The following is a 22544-nucleotide window of genomic DNA, read 5'->3' as shown; positions in this document are numbered from 1 at the left end:
TTAGAAAAAAATTATATTTAGAGTCCGTTTGGATTTCATAGATATTTTTTTTAAATTTTTTTAATCTATAATTTTTTGCTTTTGAAAAAGCTCTAATTTAGATTTAAAAATATTTTTTAAGCACTTAAATGACCATCCAAACACTTTATAAACCAAAAAAATAGTTTTTTTTAAAAAATATTATTCTGATCTAGTTTTTGAAACCAAACGGATCGATACATGAAACGACCCTAACTCTATAATTAATAAATAAATATGCGGAAATTTTTTTTTTTTATACTTACTAAATAAAATATGTACATATATGCCCATACATATATGCACAGAATAAAAAGATTTAAAATAAATAAATAAATAAACAATTAAATACTTAAATAAAATGCATTCTTTAAAATAAAATAAATATCTGAGTCAAACATTTAATTAAAAATACTGCATAAACAAAATGATTAAAATTTGCATGCACTGACAATATTCAATAAAATATTCAAAACTCACAACCACTGAAAAATAATATAAAATGTGTAACGTGCTGACATAATCAAAAACATGCATGTGACTCAGACATCTATCACGGTCACGGGGTCACTGCATGCCCGCTCATACATCCTCGCCTCCGGTGGGTACAACCTCATCCTCAATGTACTCACCTGCACCATACCAGTGTAGTGAGCCTAGAGGCCCAACATGCTAACATAACAAGAGTTTAAAATAATTTAAAACAATTAAATACTAATACATACATATACATGAATAAGCATGCTTTAAAATATCATAACATAGCATATCTTAACTTAACTTAAATAACATAATACATAAACATTGTTGAGCAATTTATTTTCTAACATCGCATGGTTGTATCCGTAGTGTAACCTTAAATCATACATTAAATACTGATCAACGTGGAAACCAACGTACGTGGCGGTGACGAATCACCTCTTCAATTGGCAGTAAACTGCCCTTCAATAGTTCACATATGGAGACGAATCCCCCTTAAATTGTCACACTACTTCAACTTCCAACATAAAATATTTTATTATTGTTCAACCTTAAACATTTAATTATGCATAAAATTATTTCATGAATGCATGTACTTAAATAAAGGTGTGTCCTTCATATATATTTAATTTAATTTCTTACTAACATATAAATATTAAAATAACTTCAATGCATAAAATAATTAAATATATAATCAGGACACATGCAAATTTCTCACGGATGGTCCTGGACTGCTGGCCCTAACACTCAAGCCCATTTACTTAAATCTGGCCCATTAACATACTTAAGCCCAATAAAATTGTTCTAAGCCCAATTAAAATAATTTAAAGCCCATAAAACATTCTAGGCCCAATAACAACTTAAACTGGCCCAATGGGCCCAAAAGCCCAAAGACTGGCCCAATAACTTTTATGGGCTCAAAAGCCCATAAAATTAATGGACTAACTTAATTAAAATTTTAAAAGCCCAAATAAAATTATTCGGGAGTCCAAATAATTTTATTTCTAATTAATTGGCCCAAAAACCAATTAATTCATAAAATATTTTAAAAATAAAAAGACTCGAGCCCGGCCCACCAAACCCGGACCCGGACTCACTTAACCCGGCCCACGACCCACTGACTTGACCCGGACCCAAGAACCCGACCCGGACCCAGCCCTAACCCTAAACCTAAACCCGAACTCACCTCTCCTCTCCTCCTCGGCCGCCGCGTGCAGCAGCCCTTCTAGGGCTGCTGCCGCCCTGCTCCGGCCACCCCTGGCCGGAGCCCCACCGCCCAGACGTAGCCCACGTCTGGGCGGTCCTAACCTAGCCAAGACCCCAGCCCCATGCAGCCTGAACCGCCAAGGCCGAGCCCTCTTCCTCGAAACCCTAGCTGCGCACCCCATGGAGCCGATCGCCTCTTGGCTTGATTCTAGGCTCATTTGGCTCGAGCCCCTCGAGCCACTTGAGCCTAGACCCACCTTAGACATCCTACCAACCTTGACCAGCAGCTAGAACGATCCATGGCTTGTAAAAAAAAAAACGTGAACATGATCAACAATTTCAAGCACCATATGCATACCTCAAAACCGATAGAATTTCTTAAAGAAACATAAATAAAAAAAATCGATGCATACACACACACACTATAACACTGATATTGTACGAAAAATAGAGAAGAAATCATGCCTTTCACCGTAAAAACGAAGAGAAAACGAGCGTGAGACGATTCCGGGACGACGGGGGCGATGACAATCGACTTGGACCTTCAAAAACCGAGGCTATGGTGTTCTTTCTTGTGGGAAGCCGATGAAGAAGATGATGGAGAGGGGAGGGAGGCGGCTACTAGGGTAATCGGTTAAGGGTTTGGGGTAGATTAGGTTAGAGTTTTTATTTTAATAAAGATAGGTTTTTAGGGTAATTAAAATATAAATAAGGGTTTTTTAAATTCAAAATATATAACTTAAAACTCTAACTAACAATTAAAATCTGATAATAAATTTACAAATCCCGAAATACATAATTAAGGGAATTTTAAAAATACTAAAAAGTCAATATTTTGGCTTATTTTGAATAAAAATGGACTCCTAAAATTATATAAAATTAAATACTAAAAATTTTGAGATAATAAAACTCAAAATAATATTTTAGGGCTCTAAAAAGGCTCATGAAATTAATTGGCTAGAAAGTTGTCATCTCGTCCGTCCACGGTCCCGTCTACGCGATAAAATAATTAAAATACTAAAAATCATAAAAATCACTAATTATGGGTTAAATGCTTAAAAATAAATTAAATCATGCACAAATAATTCACATAATTATTTAACCCATAAATCTAAAATTTAAATAATTAAATATCCTAATTATGCATGCGGATTTACGTATTTAAAATACCGGGTGTTACAGTTCTCCCCCCCTTAAATTGAATTTCGTCCTCGAAATTAAAGTACTTACCCGAACAACTCCGGGTAGCAAGTCCTCATATCTGCCTCGGTCTCCCAAGTAGCTTCCTCCTCCGAGTGATTCAGCCACTGGACTCTGACCATCGGTATGACCCGCGTCCTAAGCCTCCGCTCCTCCCTTGCCAAGATCCGCACTGGCCTCTCCTCATACACTAGATCTGGTGGCAACTGTAAGGGATCGAAATCCAACACATGCGACGGGTTGGAGACATATCTCCGAAGCATGGATACATGGAAAACGTTGTGTACTGCCGCTAGCCCTGGAGGTAGAGCTAAACGGTAGGCCAACGTGCCAACTCTCTCTAAGATCTCGAATGGCCCTATATACCTCGGATTAAGCTTGCCTCTCCGGCCAAAACGCACTACTCCCTTCATCGGTGACACCTTCAGGAATACGTGATCACCTACAGCGAACTCCAAATCTCGTCGTCTGGCATCTGCATAACTCTTCTGCCGACTCTGAGCAGTCCTCATCCGATCTCGAATCTGAGTCACTATGTCAGCTGTCTGCTGCACAATCTCAGGACCCAGTAAAATCCGCTCACCAACCTCATCCCAATGCACAGGAGATCTGCATCTCCTCCCATACAATGCTGCATAAGGAGCCATACCTATAGATGACTGAAAACTGTTGTTATAGGTAAACTCCACTAATGGCAGTCTAGTCTCCCAAGAGCCCCGAAAATCAATGACACAAGCTCTCAGAAGATCCTCGAGAACCTGGATCACTCTCTCAGACTGACCATCTGTCTGGGGATTAAATGCTGTACTGAACAAAAGCCTCGTCCCCAAAGCTGTGTGCAGACTCTTCCAAAACGCAGATGTGAATCTCGGATCTCTGTCTGACACAATAGACACTGGTATGCCATGCAGTCTAACAATCTCTCTGATGTAAAGCTCTGCATACTGTGTCAAAGTATAAGTAGTCCTCACCGGCAAGAAATGAGCTGACTTGGTGAGTCTATCCACAATCACCCAAATCGTTGTGCAACCTCTGGCACTCCTCGGTAAGCCAACCACAAAGTCCATCGTAATATTCTCCCATTTCCATTCCGGAATAGGAAGAGGTCTAAGAAGTCCTGCTGGACGCTGATGCTCTGCCTTGACTTGCTGACAAGTCAAGCACTCTGACACCACTCTCCCGATGTCACTCTTCATCCCGGGCCACCAATACAATAGCTGCAAATCTTTGTACATCTTCGTACTTCCGGGGTGAATGAAGTACGGAGATGTGTGAGCCTCTGCTAAAATCTCAGCTCTCAACTGATCAATGTTCGGTACCCACATCCTACCACGGTACTGAACGATACCATCCTCCACTGTATACAAGAGGTTACCTCGAGCCTCATCTCTCTGTCTCCATCGCTGCAACTCCTCATCAGTAGACTGTCCCTCCCTAATCCGATCTCGCAGAACTGGCTGCACCGTCAACACTGACAAGCTCGGTGCATGGCCACTCGGATAACACTCCAAGCCAAATCTCCGAATCTCGCTCTGTAGTGGTAACTGTACGGTCAAACATGATACCACTGACGACTTCCGACTCAAAGCATCGGCCACTACATTAGCTTTACCCGGATGGTAGCTAATGTCACAGTCATAGTCCTTCACCAACTCCAACCACCTGCGCTGTCTCATGTTCAACTCCTTCTGTGTGAAGAAGTACTTGAACTCTTGTGGTCTGTGACAATTTTGCACTTCTCGCCATACAGATAGTGCCTCCAGATTTTCAAAGCGAAAACCACTGCTGCCAACTCCAAGTCATGCGTCGGATAATTCTGCTCATGAATCTTCAGCTGCCTCGACGCATACGCAATAACCTTACCACACTGCATAAGCACTGCGCCTAAACCTAGTTTAGACGCGTCGGTGTACACCACTAACTCCTCGTGTGGTACTGTCATCGCTAACACTGGTGCAGTAGTGAGTGCTTCCTTCAGCTGATCGAAGCTCCTCTGACAATCTGAACTCCAGATAAACTTCGCATTCTTCTTGGTCAAGGAAGTCAAGGGTACTGCAATAGAGGAAAAACCCTTGATGAACTTCCTATAATACCCTGCCAAACCCAAGAAACTGCGAATCTCTGAAGCATTCTTCGGAATACCCCAATTCTGCACTGCCTCAACCTTAGACTGATCAACTGCAATCCCATCTCTCGAAATAATGTGGCCAAGAAATGCCACCTGCTCAAGCCAAAACTCGCACTTGCTAAACTTGGCATACAAACGATGCTCCCTCAAAGTCTGCAACGCTGTCTGAAGATGATGTCTATGCTCCTCGATGCTCCTAGAATAGATCAAGATATCATCAATAAAGACTATGATGAACTGATCTAAATACGGCTGAAAGACTCGGTTCATGAGATCCATGAAAACCGCTGGAGCATTGGTCATCCCAAAAGGCATCACTAAGAACTCGTAATGCCCATATCGTGTCCTGAAAGCAGTCTTGGACACATCTGCATCTCTAACACGCAACTGATGATAACCAGATCGTAGGTCGATCTTGGAGAACACCGAAGCTCCCTACAACTGGTCAAATAAATCCTCTATCCTCGGCAGTGGATACTTGTTCTTCACTGTGACCCTGTTGAGCTCTCGGTAATCGATGCACAGTCTCATACTGCCATCCTTCTTCTTCACAAATAACACCGGAGCCCCCCACGGAGAAAAGCTAGGACGAACAAAGCCTTTCTCTAACAACTCCTGAATCTGCTCCTTCAACTCTTTCATCTCGGTAGGAGCAAGTCTGTACGGTGCCTTAGAGATAGGCACGGTGTCTGGCACTAAGTCGATGCTGAACTCCACATCTCTCACTGGTGGAATTCCGGCAACATCCTCCGGAAAGACATCCGGAAAGTCACGAATCACCTCTATCTCTGACAATGATCTGCTAGATGGCTCTGAAGTCGTGACGATACTCGCTAGAAACCCCTGGCAACCCCGTCTCAACAACTTCCTCGCCTGAATATGAGATATCACCTGAGGAATATCACTGCTCTGAGATGCATGAAAAGTGAACGGGTCGCCTACTGTAGGTCTCACTGACACTGATCTCCGACGAAAATCAATCGAAGCTCCATTGACTGTCAACCAGTCCATGCCCAAAATCAAATCGAATCCACTCAATGGCAAAACTACTACATCTGCTCGAATGGAGTGTCCCTGCAGCTCTAACTCCAGTCCTCGAATAACCTTCGAGGTAGAAATAATCTGCCCTGACGGCATAGTAACATCATACCCACTGTCACTACTCTCAGGTGTGATGCTTACCTGCCTGATAAACTCCAGGGAGATAAACGAATGTGTAGCCCCTGAATCTAGCAACGCAAACGTGGAGTTGCCTCCAACTAGAATTCTCCCTGCACGCAGAAAATTCCCAACAGTTTCATACCACTACTAAATTTTCCCCAACGAGTCACTACTAATTCTTAATTCTAATCACAAGTAAAACATGCTTCCTATTCTAACATGCAGTTAAATAACCCAAGTAACAATAATTCCAAATTAAAGACTAAATTTTTAACCAAAGGAAAATTATTAAAATGCTAGGGATAAGATATATCGGTGATCAAGGAGGTGTCCGGATCTACCTCCTCGGCCTGCATCACAAACACCCTACCAGCGGTGTTCTTCTTCCTCGGGCAGTTAGCTATCTGATGCTCTGGCTCCCTACAGTGGTAGCAAACTCCTGCTCCCAATAGACAAGGTCCCGAATGCATCTTCTGGTACTTCGGGCAAGTAGGATAAGCTATGGCATTAGGGGCCCCGCCCCTCTGCTGCTGCGGCCTCTGCTGCTGTGGCCTCTGCTGTGGATTCAGGCCCTTAGCCGGCCCTGTATACTGCTTCTTCGCAGGAGGCTGCGAAGATGGTCGCTGATACCCAGCCTGAAACTGCCTCTTCCCTTGCTGCTCTCTCTGAATCTCTCTCCGACCCTCCTCGGAACGCAAGGCTCTACTGACTGCAGACTCATAAGTAAGGACGTCTGCCATGCGAACATCATGCTTGATATCCGCCTTCAAACCCTCCACAAACTGCCTCAACTTCTCTGGTGGACTATCTGAAATCAGAGGCACAAAGTGACAGCCCCTCTCGAACTGTCTCACATACTCAACCACTGTCTTGTCCCCCTGACGGAGACTCATAAACTCGCGGATCATGCGACTGCGCACATCCTCAGTGAAGTACTTGGCGTAGAAGATACGCCTAAACTCTGCCCATGTCAGTGTAGGAAGGTGAACTCCCCTGGCAGCACCCTCCCACCAAAGCGCTGCGTCACCCCTCAGCATGTACGTCGCACAGTTCACCCTGTCGGTGTCTGTGATCCCCATATAAGCAAAGATGGACTCCAGAGAGCGAATCCATCCCTCCGCCACCAAAGGATCGGTGGTACCAACAAACTCCTTGGGTCCCTTCTTCTGGAACCTCTCAGCAACGTCCTCCTCATGGGACAACCTGGGACGAGTAGCCTGCTGCTCTAACAGAGCAGTAATCCCTGCCATCATATTCGCATTGGCCTGCTCCAATGCTGCTAGAGGGTTCTGCGGAGGTGGAGGTGGAGGTGTAGGTGGAGATCCCCCATGTCTGTTCATCGGTCTAGGAGGCATTCTGCACCACCACATATTTCTTTACGTAAATCGTCATGCATAACTAAGTTGTTTAAAATTAATGCTAACTTAAATTCTAAAAATTAAATCATGCTATAAACACTTAAAACTTATAGACCGGTAGCGTGGATTTCTGAGCTCGCATAGCAGTAATGACCCCTCCAAGGACCGTGCTCTGATACCAACTGAAACAACCCTAACTCTATAATTAATAAATAAATATGCGGAATTTTTTTTTTTTATACTTACTAAATAAAATATGTACACATATGTCCATACATATATGCACAGAATAAAAAGATTTAAAATAAATAAATAAATAAACAATTAAATACTTAAATAAAATGCATTCTTTAAAATAAAATAAATATCTGAGTCAAATATTTAATTAAAAATACTGCATAAACAAAATGATTAAAATTTGCATGCACTGACAATATTCAATAAAATATTCAAAACTCACAACCACTGAAAAATAATATAAAATGTGTAACGTGCTGACATAATCAAAAACATGCATGTGACTCAGACATCTATCACGGTCACGGGGTCACTGCATGCCCGCTCATACATCCTCGCCTCCGGTGGGTAAAACCTCATCCTCAACGTACTCACCTGCACCATACCAGTGTAGTGAGCCTAGAGGCCCAACATGCTAACATAACAAGGGTTTAAAATAATTTAAAACAATTAAATACTAATACATACATATACATGAATGAGCATGCTTTAAAATATCATAACATAGCATATCTTAACTTAACTTAAATAACATAATACATAAACATTGTTGAGCAATTTATTTTCTAACATCGCATGGTTGTATCCGTAGTGTAACCTTAAATCATACATTAAATACTGATCAGCGTGGAAACCAACGTACGTGGCGGTGACGAATCACCTCTTAAATTGGCAGTAAACTGCCCTTCAATAGTTCACATATGGGGACGAATCCCCCTTAAATTGTCACACTACTTCAACTTCCAACATAAAATATTTTATTATTGCTCAACCTTAAACATTTAATTATGCATAAAATTATTTCATGAATGCATGTACTTAAATAAATGTGTGTCCTTCATATATATTTAATTTAATTTCTTACTAACATATAAATATTAAAATAACTTCAATGCATAAAATAATTAAATATATAATCAGGACACATGCAAATTTCTCACGGATGGTCCTGGACTGCTGACCCTAACACTCAAGCCCATTTACTTAAATCTGGCCCATTAACATACTTAAGCCCAATAAAATTGTTCTAAGCCCAATTAAAATAATTTAAAGCCCATAAAACATTCTAGGCCCAATAACAACTTAAACTGGCCCAATGGGCCCAAAAGCCCAAAGACTGGCCCAATAACTTTTATGGGCTCAAAAGCCCATAAAATTAATGGACTAACTTAATTAAAATTTTAAAAGCCCAAATAAAATTATTCGGGAGTCCAAATAATTTTATTTCTAATTAATTGGCCCAAAAACTAATTAATTCATAAAATATTTTAAAAATAAAAAGACTCGAGCCCGGCCCACCAAACCTGGACCCGGACTCACTTAACCCGGCCCACGACCCACTGACTTGACCCGGACCCAAGAACCCGACCCGGACCCAGCCCTAACCCTAAACCTAAACCCGAACTCACCTCTCCTCTCCTCCTCGGCCGCCGCGTGCAGCAGCCCTTCTAGGGCTGCTGCCGCCCTGCTCCGGCCACCCCTGGCCGGAGCCCCGCCGCCCAGACGTAGCCCACGTCTGGGCGGTCCTAACCTAGCCAAGACCCCAGCCCCATGCAGCCTGAACCGCCAAGGCCGAGCCCTCTTCCTCGAAACCCTAGCTGCGCACCCCATGGAGCCGATCGCCTCTTGGCTTGATTCTAGGCTCATTTGGCTCGAGCCCCTCGAGCCACTTGAGCCTAGACCCACCTTAGACATCCTACCAACCTTGACCAGCAGCTAGAACGATCCATGGCTTGTAAAAAAAAAAACGTGAACATGATCAACAATTTCAAGCACCATATGCATACCTCAAAACCGATAGAATTTCTTAAAGAAACATAAATAAAAAAAATCGATGCATACACACACACACTATAACACTGATATTGTACGAAAAATAGAGAAGAAATCATGCCTTTCACCGTAAAAACGAAGAGAAAACGAGCGTGAGACGATTCCGGGACGACGGGGGCGATGACAATCGACTTGGACCTTCAAAAACCGAGGCTATGGTGTTCTTTCTTGTGGGAAGCCGATGAAGAAGATGATGGAGAGGGGAGGGAGGCGGCTACTAGGGTAATCGGTTAAGGATTTGGGGTAGATTAGGTTAGAGTTTTTATTTTAATAAAGATAGGTTTTTAGGATAATTAAAATATATAAATAAGGGTTTTTTAAATTCAAAATATATAACTTAAAACTCTAACTAACAATTAAAATCTGATAATAAATTTACAAATCCCGAAATACATAATTAAGGGAATTTTAAAAATACTAAAAAGTCAATATTTTGGCTTATTTTGAATAAAAATGGACTCCTAAAATTATATAAAATTAAATACTAAAAATTTTGAGATAATAAAACTCAAAATAATATTTTAGGGCTCTAAAAAGGCTCATGAAATTAATTGGCTAGAAAGTTGTCATCTCGTCCGTCCACGGTCCCGTCTACGCGATAAAATAATTAAAATACTAAAAATCATAAAAATCACTAATTATGGGTTAAATGCTTAAAAATAAATTAAATCATGCACAAATAATTCACATAATTATTTAACCCATAAATCTAAAATTTAAATAATTAAATATTCTAATTATGCATGCGGATTTACGTATTTAAAATACCGGGTGTTATAATACATATGTTCTAATTAATATGATTAAAAATTTATTAGAAATCAATGAAACGAAAGAACCCACCGATCCAAATTTGGCTCGATACTAATTATTATTATTATTATTATTATTATTATTAAACAAAAAGAACCCACCGACCCGAGCCGGTCTCACAATCCGTGGACTACACTCGTGATCCGATTCTCCACCTCATTGGAGGTTCCTTCCATCGTCAGTCAATTGCTGGAATCCAAAGGTGCGATCTTTTTCTCACTGTCTGCTTTCAACTTGATTATGTTTGGCGAAGAACTTGTTAATCGGATTTCTTTGAGCTCATTGGATTTGAGTTATGGGGAAACGAAACTCATTATTCGGATTACATGAATAATTAGCAGTAGTTCAAGTTGCGATGGCCACTCATCTCGTTGGGTGGCGCAACCAATTCCAATCTGTAGATCGGGAGCTGTTCAATTTACGCAATAGCAACAATCAGCACATTGATAGTATTTTGATCCGATAATGAATTTGTTTAGCTTAGGTTTTTGTGAAACATTTTTTATGCCCCTGGGGCAATTTGTAGATGGTGAAATTCTGTCTTTTGCACCCCAATGCTTTGCTTTTATATAAGCGGCGGCTTCTCATTTTTTTGTCAATAACTATAGCTATCACTTTTTATTGAAAATTAGGTATTTAGCTAAATATATTTATTAAAATGCATAATCATGGCTTGTTAAATTGTTAATGTATTCTTTCAGATGGAGCAACAGTTTCTTTCTTCTCAAACTTCTCTTGCATTTAAAGGTACTATAGCAGAAGCAATCACGGAAGCAAAACTACAAAAGAAACTGTTTGTTGTCTATATTGCTGGTATGCCTTTTTTCATGAACTTATTTTCAGCGTGATTGATTGTAGCATTTAGTTGAAAGGAAAATTATAGCTTGAACTTTTCTTGGTATTGAAAGAACGGGAAGCATAGAATAGGAAGAAGGTGGAGTGCAAGGTAATGTCAAGTGTAAAATCTAGTTACATTTCCAAATTTTTAATGTCAATAAAGATGGGCTTTCCACCCTTTTGTTTTGTGATTCGTAGAATATTTTTAAGTAATTTGTTGGTGATTGATATGTATGAACTTTCTTGTTTTCACACAAACTTGCTTTTTGATTGGGTGGGGTTGGATAATTGGATTCATTGGGCCGTTTTGGAGAGCGAATCAACGGCTCTTCCGATTAATTGGGTAACATTGTCTGAAGTTGTTGCCCTATGGTTATACTAACTTTAAAATTTTTTACTATTTATTAAAGTTGGCATCCTAAAGTAACTAAATGTTGACTTGGTCTGTTTTTGAATCTACCTAAAATACCTACTCCACCTCTCCACGTTTTTATCGCCCCGACTTCCGACCAAATCAGATTCTCTTATTCCCTCCCAAGTCCCAAATAAAGAGAGAGACTAAAGCTTCATTCCCCTTTCTTCATTTTTCCGATCTAGGTAAAATCTCTTTCTCAACCCAACACAAAAATTCTGCTAAAATTTATGAATGGACACAAACAATTGTCGTGCAATGAACAGCAAAAACTCCCGCCCATTGAAAGACATCGAAAATCAAATTCCTTCATTGACGTATTCTTATTTGTTAGTGGAACAAGGCAATTTTTATGCTGCATACAATATTGGTCCTCACGTTCTTTCTTTTGTCTACTAGGTGACAAACCCGAGTCAAAACTTTTAGAAACATCCACATGGATCAATCCAACGGTTGGGTTGCTCTCTCTATTGTATACAAATCACCTCTGTTCAGTAGATGGTTTTAAGAATGGAAAAAATATTGTTTCCCTCTTTCAATGGTTTCATTATTCATGATGCATCCAGGTTTCAGAGGCTTTCGCAAAGTACTGCATTTTCTTACAGATCTCGGAGGGAAGTTCCGAAGCATCATACTTTTCAGCTATATGTATCCTTTGACATCACCTAGCAGTTCCTAAAAATTTTAAGTTTTTGTGGTTAATCCGATGCCATCAATTATGACTATTGAAGGGGAAAGCTTGGCCTCCAACTAATCTTTCCTTGTCAATAAATACTGGTGTGGCAGGTAATAGAGGAAAAAAGTTGTTTTCTATGTGAACTGCATATAGGCAATAAGCCAAAGCTTAAGACTTAAGGTCAAGATTGCACAATGATGATTTTATACATTCTCATATCCCTGTATTTGTGCACACTATATTTAATTTCGGCTTGCTAGGGTTTCACTATGATCATCCAGTGGCTGGTCAAATTATTTTCAATTAAATAAGTAATTTTTGAAGCATTTAGCAGTAGAAACAAAATGTGTATTCTTGCATCAAAATCCAGATCCGCAGAATAATACACCTTGTATAACTGTCATTGGATACAACGGTATACTTCTTTGGCAGAAAGGTACTTCTTTATTAGAAATCGAGGTCTATTTTATGTCAGCTTCCTTTAGTATGATATTGGTATTCTGACAAACTGTTATGTTTTTCTGATGGAAATTTTTTTAGAAGGCTTTGTTTCTGCTGACGTTCTCTCCACCAGTCTCGAGAAGGCATGGTTAAGTCTTCACCTTCAGGTTGGCTTCAAACTCATACCTGTTGAATCTATGAGTAACATTCGTCTTCTAATTGGAGCTGCGCTTTCGACAAAGGATATGTTGTATTTCATGTTAATTTTTAGCCTTTCTTTTCTTTTCTCTTGTTCATCGAAGACATCATCAGCATTCTCTCTTTTTTCACATGATTATTGTGTATTGCTGCTTTAATTGATTTACTTTGAAATATCAATATGTAGGCATACTGTATTCTTGATGCATTATGCTTGATTATGTTCAGCTCTTATATTTGGTAGTCATCAAGTTGTTAATTAGTTTTTGTTATGTGCAGGAGACAACAGCAGCGTATTTGACTGCCACACTTGCTTCCAGGACTTCAGGTAGCTCTTCATCTGAGCAACAGACGACAGGGGCATCATCTGAGCAACAGACGACAGGGGCATCATCTGAGCAACAGACTACAGGGGCATCTGGACCATTGCCTCTAACAAATAATCTTAGTTTATCTCGTGATGCTGAACTGCCAAAAAATTCAGAGACAAGAGTAAAAAGACATAGCCATGACGACGAGGTGACATCTATTGGGCCTTGGGTATTAGTTTTGTGTAGACCAAATTGGGCTTGTTTAATATTCATTCAATTTTCTTTAATGAACAGGAGTCAGATTGCAAAATGGATGGTGAGACCATTCAAGCTTCTCATGCCAATATATTGATCAATAATCAAACTGATGAACCTATACCAACCATTGAAACCGAAAATGTATATCTAAATCCCGAAGGAGTCGGTCGAGGTGAACCTGAAGTTGTATGCCCTGTCTCAGAAAAGACTTTAAACTTTGGTGGCCTCTGTTCTGGTAGTGGAAATGAAAGTTTTCTCAATGAAACAATTTCTGCTCCACAAGTGAAAAGACCAGAAATTGCAGAGGCGGAGAAAGTTGACGCCTTAGATTCCCCTGCCATAAAATCAAATAACGTTTTCTTCAATATCAGACTGCCAGATGGTAGCTTGCAGGCCAACTTCTCTGTGACGGACACTTTAAGAGTTGTCCATCAGTATATAAATGACAATCAAACAAGCAGATTGGGCTCTTTTGATTTAGCAATACCTTACCCTCGCCATGTTTTCAGCGACCAAGGTATGCTCTAATTGCTAGTTTGGCGTTTTGCTTTCCTGTTGTACATAACCCATTTAGGCTTCTGGCATATCGAGATGTTATATTAGACACTTGAAGCAACTCATGACAAATAAGCAGCTACAGATTTGTTGTTCTTAATTACATCAACCCACTTTTCTATGTCCAATAAACTGGAGCTATTTTCTATGTTATCAGTCGTCGTTAGAAGAGAGCAGATGATATTGTCGAAGCTTTAATGTGCTCCAATGTTGTAGAAGATGATAAATAAGAATAACTCTTTAACAGTTTGTATGCAATCAAAGTTTCATTTTGGCTTTAAAGCAGTTTTAGTTCATCTCTGACTTTGGCTCGGCATTTCCCAAATATTATTGATTTCTTGTCATATTTCTTGCAAATCATGTTAAATTGTTTATGCTCTTGAATTCTCATTGTGGATTTATGATGGATGCAGATTTGGATAGCACATTATCAGCATTGGGCCTCTTCAATAGACAAGCATTAATAGTGGTTCCACGCAACCAAACTCATACGAATTACAGAGAAAGATCATCTGTGCATTCTTCTTCTCCAGATCTCAGTTCTTCAAGGGAAAGTAATGAAGGGTACTGGGCATCTGTGAAAAGAATTTTATCTTATGTGAATCCTTTCTCCTATCTGAGTGGTGGTGCTGACTCACGAAGTCCTGGCGAGGAACTCCCTAGTGGCTCGTGGCAATACAGTTAGTTACCGACATTCACTTATCTTTCTAAAGATACATGTGTGTGAATCATGACTCCTTCAATGATTTTCTTCTGTACTGTGAACTTAGAACTTGATGTTTCTTATGTGCTATGTTGAGGGAATAGAACCTTGAAGTTTGGGCAGTGAATGTGGCTGTAATCCAGTACAGGGACAGTTTTGTTAGATTACTATATTTTTCAAGGTTTTTTAGAATCCATTCAAGATCTTTGCTGTTAATGGTTATTCCCATTGTCCTCACTTAGATGATGGACACGAAATTATTTGCTGAACAGAAAATGTTTCTTACCAGTTGTTAATTGTTAATATTCACCTCTTCAAGCATGTATTCTGATTCACTATCTGATTGATTGATTGGCTTGTTTCTTCCCTTTAGATCAAAATTCTTTGCTTCAAAATAATGCGAGGGGTTCAAGTGCTTCTTCAGCTGTTTACTCGTCGGATAAAAGTACATCTGAAAGTGACAAAAATAGCAATAGCAGGAGCAGACAGAAAACTTTTGGGTTTGGGGGCAACATCCACACTTTGAAACGCGATGAAGATGATGACAATGACAAAAACAAATATTGGAACGGAAATTCCACGCAATTTGGAGGCTCCGATGATGGAAGGTGAGTTCAGGCTTAGATTTTCACATCTATACGAATATACTGCAGCATTTGTCGTGCATTATAATAATCAGAAAGCGTTTTGTGATGGAAGGAAATGTTACTAGATTTTTGTTTTTCATTTCTAAATCTTGTGTTAAAAAATTTGTAATATCTGCTACACAAATAATAATAAAGTTATTATTGTCAATTCCCCGAGAACTTCTCGTATTGTTTGGTTCTATTTGGTTGGAAGAAATTCTATTTTGAATGTAAATAAGCAATAAAAGTACTCACATTTGTCGCATCTTTTTTTTTTTCCGGGGGTTAAAAATAGCCTTTTTTTTTTTAAAAAAAATTATAATAATATCAGTATTTATATTTTAAAATTAAGTCGTATCTTTATTTCTAATTTTAATTATTAGATAGATAAAGAAAAAAATATTAATTTAAAATTTAAAAATAACAAAAATCGTCATGTTTAGATAATTGTTTTAGATATATAGAAGAGACATTAGTTCTTATAAACATAATTATTTAAAATGTATAAGAGAGACGCTAGTTCTCAGCATGCATGCGATGATAATTATTTATTGCGATTAATTATCATTTTATCAATCACAAAATAATACCTCACCTGATATCGTAGAAGTAACTTTCGTATGTCTTTCTTTAGGAATTATTTAAATTTTTAAAACCAGCTGACCGGGTGAGCCAAATTTTGGAATCAGCCTTTCTTTTATTAAAAGAGTGTTTACAATCTTTAAATATAAGTGATCATAAATTTTTTTCCTTCAAAAAATTTTATGAACAAAAAAATCATAGTTGTAAACACTACTTCAACTACCTTATATTAATTTCATACTTTTAACACATTAATTTTCCAATATCAATATTTTTTACCCAAACTTTTCTTTATTGTTAACGAGTTCTCCAAAATAAATTACTGAAATGACAAAAGATTACACTATTATTTTTTAAAAGGAAAAGAAAAGAGCTTGAACTCCATATCAACTCCAATGAAATCACCGCGCAAAATTTTTGTCCTTAGACGCTCAAGTAAGAACGGTTAGCCATTACAAATAAATGAAGTACAAAAACACGTACTGACTCGGAGCTGTAGAAACCTCTGCCCATAAATCATCAACAATCACCAGGTTCGAATCAGTTACGGTTTCTGCCATACAAGAACAACTTTTAATGAACAAGTGTTAATTTAGATAAATATAACTAAACAGGCCAAGCTGCGATCGAGGAAGATGATCTCGAGCAAATCCAAAGAGAAAAGACCAGTTCAGCAAAGGTTAGAACAAGAGTGGAAAAATACCAAAACGAATCGACAGAAGCCAACTTGAAGCGACAAACCAATCTAGAATTCTAGATATCCCAGATAACTAACAAAAAGCAAATGTCTTGTGAGAAAATCTGGGATTGCGCAGTGACGTTCAGCCAGCAAGGGAAGGGCGATTTGTGTTATATTCTGTTTCTATGCAATTGGGATTCCTGCAGGGAATAGTTTTGCTACATTTATTTACTTTATCTCTTACATTGCGCCAAAGGAATCTTCGTGAATACCCAAAAAAACGATTAGTTTTTAATTTCCACTACTAGGAGTAAGTTACTCAAAACTTTGAAGTATAAAAAAATTAATCATGAAATTAGAATTTCATGCTATTTTGCAAGGGAGCAGATATACACAACATTAAAATGTCAAAAAAGATAACCAAGTGTGATCATACATGAAATCCTCATCTGGGTAACAAGTTTCACCTTAATACATAGGAAATTAAACTTTGTACTCATGCACTCGCATCCATTTTGTAGACGACCATTTGTTTCCTTTGATGACAGGACAGCCACCTGTAGAATACAATTAAGCATTTTGTTTTGACGAGTCATAGCACAGAAAATAAATGACACAACTAGAAGTAACAGCGATATTTATACGATGATAAGACAACTGCTGGGAGCATATCGACAAGGACCACAGATGAAATAAGTGGCAAGTGAAGAAAACCAGCAAGAACATCAACTAACCATGCAAACTCGACGGGTCTAACGTTCCGTCGGGAGCCATGCTCCAGAAAAGAAGTGCATCACCCCTTCTTGGTTTAACAGAGAGTCCTCCTTTCCCACATTCAGATAGCTCATTCCACCAGGGCACGGAGCTAATATTGCCTTTCGCAGCCGGAAATACAGTTTCACCCCCTTCTTCTACATCTGATCTGTAATTCATAGATGATGAACGGTGGATCCATGCACACATGACAACACTTTGCACAACTGAGAAAAGTCACTTACAGGTACATGAGAACTGTAGCAATGCGTTGACCACCATTCTTAGTGTTGAACTCATCCATAAAATAGTCATAATGGGGCTCATACTTTTGCCCTACTTCATAATGAAGGATTTGAAGGCCCTCACCGTGCTCTGGTTGTGATAATAATAGTTTAAAGAGATGCAATAAGCAAAAAAAGGAGGGAAAAAAAGGAAGGGGGGGGGGGGGGGGAAGGGGGGAGGGAGTGGTGGAACCCATCAATCTAACAAACCAAATTAAATGAAGCAAAAACAGCATTGCTCAGAGAAAATTCAAACCAAATTTGAAACTTTTCAAATTACGAGAATGGGGAAGGGGGATAAGTTCCTAGGAATTAAGATTCATTATTCTGGGAAGTGGAGACGCTACAAAAAGATAAAAGTAACCGTAACTTACAGCCGATAAAGTCATTTAGTAAGGGAATCGAGCAATTTTCCGCAAATATTACCAACCCAGAACAGCATACAACTACGTTTGATTAATTTTGGCAGCTACAAATTCAAATTGCAACGTCGAACCAGAAACTGACGCAACACAGTTTTAAAAGGATCAATTTTAATCAAGTCCACCAGTCCTCTTCCCAACGCAAAGTTTTAGTGAATAATACCTCTCTAAGATATCAAAATCGAAAGCAATTAGTCACCAAACTGCATACCTACAGGTATGAAGGTGAAATCTGCAATTTTTTTCTCAATGTCCCTAATGATTTTATCTCTTCCTCTAGCAAGAAATGTCCCAGAACTAGTACGCACCCTGCAAGAAGAATCATGAAATCAAAGGAAAACCTATAATAGAGAGTAGAACATGCTTAACTAGACTGCTCAATTAAAGTATACGATCAATAAAAAAACATAACAATAAAAAGCAGATCTCGATGGTTGGCTACATAACAAATTCAACAAAGATGCTGTTGGAGAAACCAAGGAGTGAGCACTCTAACTATAGATATGAGATACAAGAATTGCAAGATTATTCTCTAAAAGAGTTTATCATCTTAACACCCCAAAAGTGAAACTCAAAAGTGGGATAAGAACAGGAAGAGAGCCCAACAACTTTCAATTGGATGGAGGAACTTAGTAAACAAGAATAGGACCTTCCGAGGACAAACTATAACAGAACATATTTGTAAATTTAGAAGATGTTACACATAGGATGTCAGTGGTGGAGCTGTGTGATAAGGCAAAACCATTACGGAAGGGCTAGGCCCACCTAAAAAAACTCTTGGTGGTGGAATAATAGGCCCAAACGGTCATTAAGCTGGAGAGAGAACTACAAGTAGACCTACAAAAATGCCATTGCAGAAAGCCTTATGGTAGTGGTATTAAATCTAAGAAGGAAGTGAAGAAAGCAGTCAACAAAGTCCTCATTGAAAACAAACAGAGGAAGATGAAAATGATCTAAAAGTTGGTTAGGTTAGGATGTGGTGATGATGAAGACATTCAAATCTTATTTAAGTCAGGGACGCCAAAGTGAGAATTATGATTGTAGTCAAGATGCTAACGTAAAGATGGAAGAGTAGTTACAGTACAATGTTTTGAATTGAAAACTAGTATGTCAAAGAATGAAACATAAGATAAAGATATCGGGAGATTGAGATGATTTGTGCACATTTAGCACTAACCATCAAAGAAATCTGTGATGAATTGGGAGGCGATACAAATAGTACACTCAAAGAAACCAAGAGAGGGATCAGGTCAGCACAATTGAAAAACATATACATGGAATCAACCCCAACCATAGTCCATAGGTCTATAGATTGTACTATTAATAACACTTTCAAGATGGCTTTATACTTATTACCAAGGAAAGAAGGACTTCATATACCTGCTGTCTTTACTTTTTCCAGTCTCACCATCGACAACAGTGGACTTTTGCATATGAGGCTCGGCGATGCTGATAAGATAATCACATTCCTCTTTCGACTGCCAAAAGGGCAATGATGAAAGTAAATAACCCTTGAATTTAAAGAGGATTTTGGCACGCAGAAAATGTTAATGAATGAGAAGGACACACAAACAGGATTCATTTCCCTATCCGCACAGAAAACGGAAAGGCTGAAGAAGAAAATATAACTATGGGCATGGATCATCTTTATCATGCTAATTTGAACACTTACTCGTGATCAAATAAAATTCCCTCAAACACCAAATCAAACTAAATGAATTATAAATTATAAAGTTAAAAAAGTGCAATATACCTCACCATAACCAGTTCTATTTTATCCTGATCAATTGTGCTCAACTTATTTCCCCACCTTCATCTAGCCCAAAATCAATGTTCTGTTGCATGGTATTGGGGACTCAAAAAATTAACCTCTATTATACGCGAATCAATTCAGATCTGAGATGCAATTCTGAAATTGAATCGGCTAAACTCAACATAATTACACAGCCCAGAAAGTTGATACATTTAATCTTATAGAGGTACACAGATAAACATACCAAAAAGTTATGGAAAACAAAGGCTCTGGGCTCCCAAGAAATAACTTCAACCCACTGATCTTTGTTCTCCTCATCTTCATCACCTCTGCAAGATCCAAATTAACCACTCACATAAATTTTTTTAAATAAAAAACTCGACTTTTTAAGTAAAATTCGAAATTGAATAGACATAGATTCAGCTCGTACGAGTGACGAGAATTGTGAGCTATGGAGCTGAGATCATGCGCTTTCTGAGATCCCTTGGTGCCGCCGGGAATCGAGAGAATTCCGAGAGACAACAGAATCACAATAAGCAAGGACAACATTATCAAGAACGAGAGCACCAGAGTTGAAGACGACCCCGTCTTACGCGACGCGCCGCCTCGACCATAGTGCTGCTGCCGCCCCTTCACCGCCATGAATTGCGAAATCGAACGCCTGAAAATGGAGGATCTGTGTAGGAATTTGGATTCTGAGAGACGTAAGAGTAGCGGAATCGATTTATATAAAATTTATCACATTGATTTGGGTCAACTGTATGTATATACAACAAATCTATGCAGGAATTTTGTGCAAGCTTGTCTCTGCGCATACTACAGATCAGAGATGGGGGAAACAAACGACGATTGTGGTTGACTTTAATCTGATATAATTATAATTATTAAATAATATAGACAACGGAAAAATAAATATATGGTTTCGTTTGGACATGTACTTTAAAAATGTTTTTAATATTTTATAAGCGAAAAAAACTTAAAGTATGTGTTTGGATAAAAATTTGGTAAAATGTTTTTGAAAATTATTTTTTAAAGAGTGTTCTTCAAGTATAGTTTTTGAAGAACACATGAAATGTGTTTTTAAATGTTTTTAGCAAAGAACCATGGAAGACAAAAATGAAAAACATGAATTTTGAAAAAACTTGTCCAAACACATATTTATTTTAAAACAACTTTAATAATATTTTATAAATTTTTTTAAAAAAAACACTTTTATAAAAATATTTTATTAGTATATGTCCAAACAGAGCCTAACATTTTGCAAAATATTTTCTAAATAGATAGATAAAAATTGTCTTTAACTGGTTTTAAAAATATAGATATTTCTTTGAAATTATATTTTGTTGAATAGTGCTTTTAAATCATGCTTTAAAAAACTATAACTGACTACTTTATATATATATATATATATATATATATATATATATATTATTTATTTATGTAAATTGTTATTTAATGCAATATTCTACTAGTTAGTAAATTTTTAAAGAGAAATAGTTCAAAATGATTTTTGATATAAACATATGTCCAACAAATATGTTTTTGTTTTTATTTATATATATATATATATATGTGTTTTGCTTACTTTTGAATTTAGATTAGATGAGAACTTCTTTGAAAAGAGATTTCTGGTGCTTGGGCCTTTATGAAGGCGTTACATTTAGGTGTATCTTAGTATTGGGCTTCATAAATAATTAAATATAAAAAAATCCCTTTTTAGGGGTTTTTAATAATTAAAATAATAAAATTGATAAAAAAAATATAAAATATTTTTTTTAAAAAATAATAATTAAAATATATTATAGGATTGAGCTGACTAAAAATTGGAAACTATACAGGTGAAGAAACATAATTATTATGAAGTAGAAAGTTGAAGTTCAGGTTAGGCATGCTAATAATGTGGTTAGGTGTCCAATGGGTCAGCCAGCCTCCTTTATTATTTACTTTAGCTAGTACCAATAATAAACCAGATTACCATTAATTTGGTCTACTCGATTAAAAAAATCAACTCTAGTAGCCTGCTTTAATTTTAGGTTATGTTTAGTTAATTTTATGGAATTGGTGTTTTTTTAAAAAAAATATAGTTTTATTTATTTATATTAATTATTAAAAAAATTTAAAAATATTAAAACATATGATTATTTACCAGTTACTTACTACATCCAACTCAAAAGTTTTAATAATCACTGTATGATTTATGCGCACGTCGAGTAGGGATGGATTTTATATTTTTCAGTTAATAAAAAGCATTGTTCTCATTTAAAATGAGCTGACGAAATTTGATGTGGGCGATGAAGTTTAGGAAATTAGAAAGTTTTTTATTTTGAAAAATGTTAGATTTTACATCCGAGTTAGATTATTTTAATTAATCCAGGAGACCTCAACTTCAAATATCCAGACTTTTGATAAAGGGATCTAAGTTTAAATTGTCAACATATAAAATATCTATAGGTACCGTTTAGTAGACATGATGAGATAAATAATACACAGATAAATAATATAATGTAATAAAAAATAAATAAGAAATGATATTGAATATAATATTTGATTTAATTGATAAATTATAGTTTATTTGATTTGATTGATTAAATTTTATATAAAAATGATAAATTATTATTTT

General features: G+C 37.5%; 2 protein-coding genes across 5 annotated transcripts; one reads left to right on the top strand and one right to left on the bottom strand.

Moving 5' to 3' along the window:
- The first annotated feature begins 10535 nt into the window (after nucleotides 1-10535).
- On the top strand, nucleotides 10536-15645 carry LOC140886765 (plant UBX domain-containing protein 11). Of its 2 annotated transcripts, none has more exons than XM_073293573.1 (10): nucleotides 10536-10636; nucleotides 11136-11247; nucleotides 12083-12135; nucleotides 12250-12331; nucleotides 12730-12795; nucleotides 12903-12967; nucleotides 13278-13517; nucleotides 13604-14084; nucleotides 14536-14802; nucleotides 15199-15645. In XM_073293573.1, the coding sequence occupies exons 2-10, from the start codon at nucleotides 11136-11138 to the stop codon at nucleotides 15435-15437; spliced, it is 1605 nt and encodes a 534-aa protein (XP_073149674.1). In that variant the 5' UTR covers nucleotides 10536-10636; the 3' UTR covers nucleotides 15438-15645. The 2 variants fall into 2 exon arrangements, with proteins under 2 accessions (XP_073149674.1, XP_073149673.1); XM_073293572.1 differs by having other exon boundaries at nucleotides 12900-12967.
- A 644-nt stretch (nucleotides 15646-16289) lies between these two features.
- LOC140886950 (probable prolyl 4-hydroxylase 10) lies at nucleotides 16290-20772 on the bottom strand. 3 transcript variants are annotated; one of them, XM_073293905.1, is made up of 8 exons: nucleotides 20355-20772; nucleotides 20169-20253; nucleotides 19552-19649; nucleotides 18383-18480; nucleotides 17711-17840; nucleotides 17447-17634; nucleotides 17149-17269; nucleotides 16290-16586 (listed from the first exon to the last, which is right to left on the bottom strand). In XM_073293905.1, the coding sequence occupies exons 1-7, from the start codon at nucleotides 20564-20566 to the stop codon at nucleotides 17196-17198; spliced, it is 885 nt and encodes a 294-aa protein (XP_073150006.1). In that variant the 5' UTR covers nucleotides 20567-20772; the 3' UTR covers nucleotides 16290-16586; nucleotides 17149-17195. The 3 variants fall into 3 exon arrangements, with proteins under 3 accessions (XP_073150006.1, XP_073150005.1, XP_073150007.1); XM_073293904.1 differs by having other exon boundaries at nucleotides 16291-16586; nucleotides 17180-17269; XM_073293906.1 differs by lacking the exon at nucleotides 16290-16586 and adding an exon at nucleotides 16617-16912 and having other exon boundaries at nucleotides 17180-17269.
- Between the last annotated feature and the right edge of the window lie 1772 nt (nucleotides 20773-22544).

The sequence above is a fragment of the Henckelia pumila genome, chromosome 3 (assembly GCF_033568475.1).
Source record: "Henckelia pumila isolate YLH828 chromosome 3, ASM3356847v2, whole genome shotgun sequence".
Taxonomy (NCBI): domain Eukaryota; kingdom Viridiplantae; phylum Streptophyta; class Magnoliopsida; order Lamiales; family Gesneriaceae; genus Henckelia; species Henckelia pumila.
This window is presented reverse-complemented; position numbering and strand designations above follow the sequence as displayed.

Excerpts from the sequence above, each read along its gene's own strand:
- LOC140886950 (XM_073293905.1), bottom strand. The coding sequence starts at position 20,566 with ATGGCGGTGAAGGGGCGGCAGCAGCACTATGGTCGAGGCGGCGCGTCG. Across the intron at positions 19,650-20,168 it reads TTGTTTTCCATAACTTTTTG|TCGAAAGAGGAATGTGATTA; the intron begins GTATGTTTATCT and ends CCCTTTTGGCAG. Across the intron at positions 17,270-17,446 it reads AGACCCGTCGAGTTTGCATG|GTGGCTGTCCTGTCATCAAA; the intron begins GTTAGTTGATGT and ends TGTATTCTACAG.
- LOC140886765 (XM_073293572.1), top strand. The coding sequence starts at position 11,136 with ATGGAGCAACAGTTTCTTTCTTCTCAAACTTCTCTTGCATTTAAAGGT. Across the intron at positions 12,136-12,249 it reads CCACATGGATCAATCCAACG|GTTTCAGAGGCTTTCGCAAA; the intron begins GTTGGGTTGCTC and ends TGATGCATCCAG. Across the intron at positions 12,796-12,899 it reads TATACTTCTTTGGCAGAAAG|AAGGCTTTGTTTCTGCTGAC; the intron begins GTACTTCTTTAT and ends AAATTTTTTTAG.